This window comes from Belonocnema kinseyi, chromosome 4, assembly GCF_010883055.1.
Source record: "Belonocnema kinseyi isolate 2016_QV_RU_SX_M_011 chromosome 4, B_treatae_v1, whole genome shotgun sequence".
NCBI classification, from domain to species: Eukaryota; Metazoa; Arthropoda; class Insecta; order Hymenoptera; family Cynipidae; genus Belonocnema; species Belonocnema kinseyi.
The window spans coordinates 85,883,130-85,894,191 of record NC_046660.1 but is presented as its reverse complement, the minus strand read 5'-3'; the positions used below and the strand labels follow the sequence as shown (position 1 = coordinate 85,894,191).

Below are 11,062 nucleotides of genomic sequence, written 5' to 3'. Positions count from 1 at the left end.
CCTAATTTTTCATGTAGAATTGAAACAACTGCACCTATAGATATCCTTGTGGCCTCAGCTAACTCACGCACTTTTAATCTTCTATCCTTCAACACCATATGGAGTTAAACCCTTTAAATGAAAATATTTGATTACCGCTCTGAACTCGTTTTTTTCCATTTTTCTTAACGAACAATTTTTTTTTCATGTGTTCATAAAAACACGTAAACTCAGAAGATGTGGACTGTGACTGCATCATATATTTAGTCGGAAGTGGTGCTGACTGAAAACAGATGATTTGGAGCGATTCGCGCGCCATCTGTTGGTCATTCTAAGGACTTATTGAACTACCCTCGTATTTACATCACTTGTCGGTAAAGGGCTATATAACGGTCACATTGCAAGGGGGTTTTCAGGCTTATAACATGGTGGTTTAGACTTTTAGAGTTTAGACTTTAGAGAGTTTAGAGTACTAAAAACAGTAAACGAGGCTGTCAAGGGGTTGCTGTCAAGTTACAGACGATATTCGTCCAACTTTGCACACATATATATTTATGGCTATGGATCATAGATTATATTATGATTCGGAATTTCCAAACAGAGTGTTAAAAGAATATATAAAAATATTTCGAACGAAACACATACTTTGATAAATGAATAACACTTCAACAATTATTGATTCTTTACGACCTAAAATAAAGTTAATTTATATTCAAATATACAAAATTTCAGTTAAAAAATTATAGTCGTTCAATCCTTATTTTTTCTTAACTGAATATGATAGCGAGGATTTAAAAATTCAGAATCTTCGAACTATACAATTTATAAGAGTTTACATTTTTTTAATTTTACAACTTAAGGTCATTTAAGTAATTCGACTACGCGTTCACCTTCAGCAACTCAGAAAATCCTTCGTATAGACTTTTATTCAAATCGGTCAATTTATTACCAAGTACCAAGTACTATTTTTATTATTAATATTATCAGTATGAGTAGCCTGTTAGGATGTGGCACCGAATATATAATGGGCCGCACGAAAAAACGCCAAGGATATGCATAACTGTCAAAGGCATGGACGAGGGGCTGCTCACTGAGAAATATGCAAATTTTAAAACTATAAATGTGGCAGTCTCAATCGAATTCGCATAGAGTGCTAAGATTTCTTTGAGATTGCTAAGAGTGCCCAGAGTTCCAACACTTCTGGAGATTGGGACTCTCGAGGAGAAATGAGACTCGGCTAAGCTCAGTGAGGCAATGTGTGCATCAGGAACGTGTTCTGCTCCAGGGATCTCACTGTTAATAAGTTGAGACTTAGGGGCAGAGACGAAAAAAGACTAGAGGTGATTATTGTATGGGCTTATTTCCCAGGCGATGCTGAGGGACCTCCACCTCCCAGAGAAATGGAGTTTCTAATTCGGCACTACCAGTAGAACAGGATTCCTCTGCTGTTGGGTTATGATGCGAATTCTCACCATACGGTGTGGGGGAGCACCAACATTAACGACAGATAAAGAGATTTTGATTGAATATCTAGCGGGCACTAACCTGGAAATTCTGAATCGAGGTGATACTCCCACATCCGAGATTAAAAGCAGGAGTGAGGTTCTCGATTTGACTGTATGCTCGGAGGAGCATAATTGACATACTAGGCTTCATCAAGAGGTCTGGGGTCAACTACTGAAAGCGAACAGTTGAGCATATGGCACAATAGGCTTTATAGCTTGAGCGCCAGGAGAGCTCCACAGGGGCTTCCTGTCCATCTTAAATTTAACTAACTATAACTTATGTGTCAGGCGTAAGATGGTTACAGCCCAATATGTCAAAGGCATTTTTGTTAGACGTGGATTTTTACTTTTTTTTTAGTAGTCTGCACCGGGCTGTCCCGGTCGATATTATCAGTAACGGACGCATTTTTTAAATGAAATCAAGTGATCTGTTAAGCGCAGTGTGCCGAATTTGAGATATGACGAATGGTGTTGTAAAGCGCCATATTATGCTGCATCTTAAAATAGTCTCGCAACTCTATAACTTATGACTTACACAGTTTTGGACATCTACAACGCCCCTAATACCTCTATCTCGTGGTAGAACTACCCTTTCAATCGCCGAGTTATTGTGGTGCATTCTGTACTACACGGAGTAGTAGTAGTAAACAGATACACGATACTACATATTGCAAAACCTCTATATTGCAAGACAGCGCAATATGATAACGTACAATCAGGTCCCGGAGTTTTGTACGATATTATAATGCACTAATATCACAGAAAAAAATGAAGTTAAATTTTGTTGCTGACATCTACTACAGCGTCCTTAGCAGCAATGGGGAAAAGGCAGAGCATGAGTGAGTTCGAGTTATAAATCGGGACACCAGATTTAAAACAATCACAGAAATAAGTAAAAACTTACTGCAGGTAAGACCTGCAACGGTTAATGAATAAACATATTTCGGCAAAAGCTTCACTGAGGTTAGGAAAATAATTCTGAACTCATCGACCGCTTCGCGCTGAAGTGCGCAAATTTTGGTAAAACATGCAGAATCAACAACAGAAAACACAAACAAAATTTTACTTAGTGATATATCTCATCCGAAATAAATCCCATTGTTGTAGACGAATTAGAACTTATTTAATACGATTTAGAGAAAGCGCAAAATGTAACTGACAGATGGGAATCCCCATTTCTCTCAAATTTAATTAAGTTAAACGACGCTGGATAGCGCTGGCGTCGTAATTTCCGCTACACCTCGAATAAAAATGGAGCGATTATGAGATGAAAGATAATCCCGGCAAGGTTAAAAATCAGAACTTATTTTCAATTCATGTAAATTTTATCTGGCAAGGTTAATTTTTGTTTCAGTCAATCAATATATCGTGCAGGAATTACGGTATATAATGTAATTCATGCGATATAGTTTTTTCAGTGTACGTCATTTCTACGCGGATGGTTCTCTTTAACCTTTCAAGGTCAGTGTTAGACCATTTGATAATCCCGAATGAGTACGTGAGGACAGGGATGTCATATGTGTTGACTGCCCTGATTTTGTTTGACGATTTAAGAGAACTCTTCAGAATCAATCCTGAGTCGTGTAATGAAGGGAGTCGTTAGGCTTTTCTTAACTATCGTATGCTGAAAAACCTTTGATTCAAAAATACCAAGATATTTATATGACTCGCCCTACGTCATTGTCTCAATAAGAGCCTCGACCTCGTTCTCTGCATCTTCGGTCCCTAATGCCCTAGTTCCCTAATACCCCAAAACCCCCTATTACCGACTTTCGAGAAAATCTACAAACGCTTGGAAATTGTTCAATTTGGATGACCATGCTGGATTTACCATTTGAAATTTTCGAATTTTGACCCCAAATTGTTTAATAATGTTCTAGATATACAGTCAGGTTAAAAATTACTTGATCTGTGACTTGATTTAAAAAATTGAACAAATAGGCCCTTTGACACTCTCCTACAATGAACCCGTGAAATATCACGGATTTTCAGTGAAATCTCACTGGTTGAAACAGCCAGAATTGTCTCAATGTCAACCAGTGAGATTCCACTGGTTTAATCAGTTGAATTCCGTCATTGGTTTCCGTCATTGGTTTAATCAGTTATGTTCACGGGTACTACTAGTGAGTATACTACAATCACTGGTACTACTACTGACTACCAGTAATCAGTCCTACACGCTGACTCTTTGTGAACTCTTTTAAATCTCTCCGAAATCTTTTAAATCTGTCTGAAATCTTTGAGAAATTTATGAAATCTTTTAAATCCATCCGAAATCTTTTAAATCTTTGTAAAATATTTGTTTAATATTTTTTAATATTTATGAAATTATTGAAATCTTTGTTTAAACTTTGAAATCTATATGAAGGCCCGTTGAAATAATTGAAGTATTTTTCAAATCTAATAAATCGATACGAAATCTTTACTAAATATTTGAAATCTTTATGAAAACATTAAATTTGTTTTGAAATCTTCTAAATCTATCCGAATTCTTTGGCAAATCGTTGAAATTTCCCTGAAATATTTGTGAAATCATTGGAATCTATGTGCAATATTTAAAATCTTTGTAAAATCTTCGGCAATATGAATGTTATACGTGTATGTATTATTTATTATTTAGATACTATTTATTGTATATTGATAATCACAAATTTTTACAAATCATAATATTATTATTCTATATACAAATTGTACAATTCAATATTATAATGTCCGCTGCTTCTAAATTGACTCAAGTACTGTTTCACCAGTGATAATTGAAAATACTGATTCAACCAGAGACAATCTCACTGCGATTCAGTAAGAGAGAGCAAATCTGCAAATAACTACGTTTTAATGAACAATTATTACTTCACCTATTTTATTATTATTTACGCTCAGGTTTCTTTTATAAAATTTATAGGAGTAATCGATGGGTCTTTTTTTGTCAGTTTTGTCAATTAAGTTAAACGTTAAGTCATTTTGAAATTGACGGTACACGGATACACCTTGAATATCCCCAATAAGAAAAATTATAGAAATTTTACGTTTTTTCGTTTTGTTAACAATTTTATCGGAAATTGACGTTTTTAAGCAAAAATAATTATATTTGGCATATTATTTAATAATTTTTGACAGGTTCAAGTTATATCAATGTCATTCACCGAAAATTGGTTCTTTTGAACAAAGATCATGCAAATAAAAAATAAACAATTCTGAATAATTAAAAAATTCAATTTTTCTTTAACGTCCAACATTAAAATTCAACTTCGTAATTTTTGGAAAAAAGAACAATCTAACGATTAAATTTAGACAACACATTCTTATTTGTCTCCAGTCAAAATAACTAATGCAATAAAGAAGAGAAATGAAGTGAAAAAGAAGGCAATCTCATTAAATCCCTATTATTATTTTTGTCTGTTGTCCTTTTATAAATATTTTTTTAAGTTACAAATTTGACCGTTAAATTTTTTTTAATTTCAAAGAATTCGCAATTAAGAATCATTAGATATCAAAGACGATATATATAATTTTTAACAATTTTTTGTGATGTCACGTGTAGAAAATTATCGGGGAACTATTCAGGGCCGAATATAGACCGTCCTGACCGCTAATGCGACACTGTCAAGACAATGATATAATTTTGTTTGTAACGTTCTTTTGATTTAAAAAAATTAAAAATAGCAGTGTTTTGTCCACTATATATATATATATGTAACTTTTTCAGATGGAAAAGAATTTCCATTTTGATGGTTATTCTGTCCATAAACTTTATAAAAATATTGTCTGACATACAAACCCTACAAATTTGTAATTCAATTACAGTGCAATTAAAAATAGTAATAATTTCTTACTTTATTTCCAGGGTGGAAAAAATAATCCTGGATTCGTCCCAGATGAACTCTTCCACAATGTGGACCTCGGAAAATCACCCAAGGACGTTGGAAAGGTGGGTTCTAAAACTACTCAGCATCTTTTGCAATAAATGTCTTCTTCATTTATAAAATTATCTACGGTGCTAGCAAAGTAGTTTGCATGCCCCGGGTTAAGCAAGAGACACTAGCATTTCATAATAATATTATACCGCTTTCAGCTTACAGGTGTCTACAGCCTTGATTACGGAATTCCCGATAAGAAGAAAATGCCACTTTCGCTACCGGAACAGATGGTTAGCCTTGCATTAATGATTCTCACTCGTGGTTTAATAAATGATAATAATTAATTACTTTTGCATAAATTATTCCATTCCTAGAAATGCAACATAAAATAATGAAACATAAATTTTCCTTCTGCATAAATTTCATCTTATTTTCCAATATTAATTACGATCAAGGTCTATAATACGGTTCGAACAAGAAAAGTAGTAACGACATTCTGGTTGAGTTCCCTGTCAACCCAATCACAAATTTATAATCTTCACTATTTAGAAATGATATCTTAGTTTGCTTATCCTTAATAAATATATATTAATTTAATTATTGTTTTAAAAGGTTAATTTTATGAAACTCATTTATATTTTACTTTCTCGGCTTATCACTGGTTGTAGATACAAGAAACGAAAGGTATACACTAGGTATCGCAACTACAATTTCACATTGAAACCTGACAATAAATAATATTTCCACATCGTTAGATGAAAGATAATCATATGTAGCCAAAATTTAATGATTATATCTTAAGCTTTTTCTGTTTCATATGAACAATCCTTCCTGCGAATATAGGGTTTAGGTCGACAGAGGCCTTATTCACAATGTAAGTTACTATTTTTCTTGTCTTGATCGCAGTATAGTCTATACGGGCAATTCTACAGAACTTTGAGATTTGCAATTTCGCGCCTTTTTTCTCGTTTTCGTCTCATATATATCAATATTTTAACTATCATATAAACATTTTTAGTTGCAAGTATGACAATAAAAAAAGTTTTCAATAGGTTTTGCAAAAATTTTGAGCTATCTGTGAAGTCAGGAAGACATTAGGAAATGAAAATTTTTAAAATAGGCTTGTGACTCAGTTAATTTTCAAAGATCTTCAAATTATTGTAGGAGCGCCGTCAAATATTTTCATGTATCAATAATATTGTAAAACATATAAAGTATATATGTGAAATGAACCTACAAATCTCACATATGTGCTATCATGCTACAAATAGTTACATGACCATGGAAAACATGTGACCAACTTTCATTAATTGTTCAATTTTGTATTCTTTTTTTTTAACGAAATTTACGCCGTCAAATTTGGTTTATTTCTCATCTTTCAGGTTCGTATGTCTTATGAAGAGTAATTAATCACGACCGCCCAGATTAATGTGCCTCTTTTTCAGTTCGATAGAATGATCAATATGACAATTTCAGTTTTACATGAAACCCATTCAAAATAAACATTGTATAACCGATATCGCAGTTGAGAACTAAACTATATAGAGTAACTTTTATGAAAAAAGGCATTATTCTTACGTTAAAAGAAATTGATATTTGAAGCAAATAAATTCCTATTCTGCACGGAAAAAGTACACTGTAAGATGTATAATTTCGCACAGTAAAGCTGAGGTTTAAATCGTACTATCCACGCCGTCTAGTAAAAATCGATCACGCATACAGTTTTTGTTATGTCTTGAGGGTGTGAATGTGTGTACCAAATCTAAAAGTTCTGTAGAATATCCCATATAGTGACCAAATCGATAAAGAGTAATACTCAGAAAACAGGAAGAGATCTAAATTCTTTGCTAACATATTTTCTTTTTTTAATTACAAAAAATAGACAATGACAGAAGAACCAAAGGAAAGAGCAACTTGGGGAAACGGTCTCGAATTTTTGATGTCCTGTATTGCGATGTCAATTGGTCTCGGAAACGTGTGGAGGTTTCCATTTACAGCCTACGAAAATGGAGGGGGTGCATTTCTCATTCCTTATATAATTGTACTGTTTCTCGTGGGAAAACCGTTTTACTATTTGGAGATGATTATGGGACAATTTACGAGCAGATCATCAGTGAAAATGTGGGCATGTGCTCCTGCCTTCAGGGGTGTTGGCTGGGCTCAAATGTTCTCAATGATTGCAGTTGGGACGTATTACTGTTCCCTAATGTCTGTAACACTTTACTACCTCATTGGCAGTTTTCAATCTCAGTTGCCATGGTCCACTTGTCTTCTTGAATGGGGAGATACGTGTATTAATTCTGGTAAAAGTGATGATATTTTGGAAGTTACCTCTAAAAATATGAGCCATATGAATAATATGAGAAGTTCAGCTGAACTTTACTTTACGTGAGTTTTACTATTTTTAGCTTTGGTTTTGATTAATTACTCAATTCTTACTGGGATTTATGATTCTGAGGTTCGCTACGCAACGAAAAGCGCAAGAAAATTTATTTTTTTTCTTTAAAAATCGAAGGTATGCGGAATCCATCCCAAATTAACGCCTACAGTTTCAAAAATTCTCTAAAACGACGCTGATTTGAAAATTTGAAATGTTTTCGCTGGTAATAATGTAATTTCAGGCCAAAAGTATCACACAAAAAATCTGTCCGCTCAGTCTTTGTGCTTTCCCGAAATTTGTGCATAGACTCTTTAAAATTAAAAGACAAACCATTAGAAACTGCCATTTGTGATTTCCCTTTTGTTGAAATGCCCTCGGGTTTGACGAATACATTCTTATCACGTGTATGGCGCTTCCCAGATGATTAATGTCTGTTTATAACACGAAACATTCTATATTATGTTAAACTCTATTATATATTAAATAATTTTACACTATTTTTCTGTACCTATGTCCAGCATTACATATTCAGATATTGGAAAATGAATCACAAGTAGTCTTTACAATTATTTTAATATTTATTATTTTTTAGTATTTATTTTGCAATAATCTTTAATAACTCTAATTTATGACCAAAACCATGAATATTAGTGGTATAAGACTGGATTTGCGAACCTGACCTGTCTTTTTAGACAACAAGTGCAGTGCACCAAAAGGAAATCTGATTAGAAAATTTCTTCAAAACCGAAATATTCGACAAAACGGGATAGCTCCAAATTCACAAAAATATCATAAAATATTATAATTATAATATTTCATGGCCAACTATGGGTATCTTGAGGCCATGTGATGAGTGGGTCACGTGACGAGATTCCTATACCTTACCTCCACTTTTTTTATTTCTCAACCTATATTCACACGAAACGACACAGCGAGTTGAAAATTTGAGATACTAAACAAGAAGTACTAAGAATGGTGGGTCTGGTCGTAAATTTTTTTAATTATGAACAAAGTTATTCTTTGTAAATCATTTTGTTTCCTTTTTTTATAATTATTAAAATTTAGGACCAAACCACCTTTCTTAGTTCTTCTTATTTATTATCCCAAATTTTCAACTCGATTTGGCGCTTCGTGTGAAAATAAGTTGGAAAATAAGAAAGGTGGCGGTAAGGTAGGAATTTGGTCACGTGACTCACTCGCCACATGGCCTTAAATCGTATTTTGCGTTTTTTAGCTGTAAATTAAAATTTTTTATTTTCTTCTGGCATTTTCCGCTTCTAAAACAGAAACTATTATCCTTATCAAAAATCGGTTAAAAACGATTTTCTATAACTTCTTGAAAGTAACAATTCTGTTTCTGGTCTATTTATTGTATCTAGTGTAGTTTCGTGGGAAAGTTAAAGTTTTAATGTTTCCATTTATGTTTTTGACTTAGGGTGGTCTCAAAACGTCGAGAATTGACGAATCCTGGATAGGTCCTAATTCATACAAATCTAGTGCTCTCCATCATGAATAATCAGAATGTAAAAAGTTTTAACCTACCAGTGCATGTTGATTCTACCCTCCACCAACCTCTAAAGTTTCCAAAATTTTATAAAAAAACTAGTTTGAAAAGTCAAAATGTTTTCACTGATTACGGTGGAATTTTGTGTCGAGCATATACATACAAAAAAAGTTTCATCGCTCCAGCGTATGTGAAAACGAACCTAAACCAATCCTAAAACTTTAGAGATTGATTTGATTCATTGATTTGATTCTCAACATTAAAAATTGACTTATCAAATTAGTGCCTTTTTACAGAATAAAAAAAATAGACGCTGGTTTAGGGTAGGTTCCAGTTCCACATAGCTACAGGGATGCAACTTTTTCGGGAACCTTGCGGCATGCAAATCTGCCATTATCATTGAAAACATTTTAACTTTTTAAATAAGCGTCTTTATAGAATCTTTAAAACTTTAGGGGTTGATTTAGGGTAGGTTCTACATGCTACTAGAGAGATGAAACTTTTTTGGGTAGCTTTTGGAATAAAATGCTGCCATTATCAGCAAAAACATTTCAACTTTTCAAAGAAAAATAAAAATGCTTTCTTCAATTTTTCCTGAATTTTGCGAACTTGAAACTCATAAAAATCTAAGGCTTTACAACTGTTGTTTTTTTCTTATTTAATTTTGAAAATCCAATTCATGTATCAATTATGATAAGACTTAAAATTCAAATTGCTTTCAAAAATTATTTCTAATTGTAATTTTTTTTTAAACACAAAAGTTTTCTGACACTATCTCTCTTTGAATTTGAATACTTGATCAAACTCTTAAACTGTTCATCCTTTTTACATTTGATGAGAAATTTTTGTAATCCTAAAATTTGTATTACTTAAGAAATATTGCTTTCATTTGAAATTTTTGAAAGACGTTGACATTTGATTGTTGCCTTTAAAGTTGCACAATTTTGTAATTCTCCAATTATATTTTTTCCAATTTTAAAGAACGATACTTGTTCAATTTGAAACTTAATTATTTTAATTTTTCTATTTTTTAAATTTTCAATCTGAATGAATATTGCCCAATTTCGAAAGTTCAACCTGCAATTATTGAAATTTTGACGTTTTTAAGACTCTTCATTAAAAATGGTACGATCTGCAACTTTATAATCTTATAACCTTTTTTTATGTTTCATTTTCGAACTATTTCATTTTTAATGTTCTTAACTAGATATTTTTTATTCTTATACGTGCTTAAGGCGGTATTCTACTTTGAAACGCTATTATTAACAATGATATCGATGCAGGCTTTGAGAAGCTTAATAAACACACTCTTGAAATACTCGTCAGCGCCCCTGGGTGCCGTATGTCATCTCTGCGCATGCAGACGCATAATTATTTGTATCGCTCGTGATTTTTAACGGCCAGTGATGACATACAAAGAAAAAAGTCCGGCCGCTGTAGCCCAAAAGTCCTGCCATTATAGCATTAATCGCAGTCAGCAGATCGCCACTACTACGAAATACACGAGCACTGCAGTTTTAGCATGGCTGTAGAAAGTAGCATTGGAGGTGCACGTACACCATCAAATATTCCGAAATAACAGGCAGTATCCGCATAAATTGATACTCCAGTTATAAAATCCACAAAACTATAGTCATTTTAAATTTTAGTCGATTTTGAAAGGAATATAGTTGAGCTTAGTTTAAACGATTATAATTTTTCAAATTTATTTATTTAACAAAATGTACACTATTATAAAGACTTCAGAGTGACGTTTAAGCAGTCTATAGTTACGTAAATGTACAAAAGAATACAAGAAATGAAGACAAAAGATTACAAATAAAAGAAAAAATGCAAA

General features: G+C 32.9%; 1 protein-coding gene across 2 annotated transcripts in view; it reads left to right on the top strand.

The window, feature by feature from the left end:
• Nucleotides 1–11,062, top strand: part of LOC117171257 (sodium-dependent nutrient amino acid transporter 1-like) — a 56,819-nt gene that overhangs the window by 25,299 nt on the left and 20,458 nt on the right. For both annotated transcript variants that reach the window (XM_033358379.1, XM_033358378.1), the window contains exons 2-4: nt 5,329–5,412; nt 5,557–5,631; nt 7,224–7,729. In XM_033358379.1, coding sequence (XP_033214270.1) covers nt 5,329–5,412; nt 5,557–5,631; nt 7,224–7,729 — 665 coding nt within the window. The remainder of the gene's footprint in view (nt 1–5,328; nt 5,413–5,556; nt 5,632–7,223; nt 7,730–11,062) is intronic.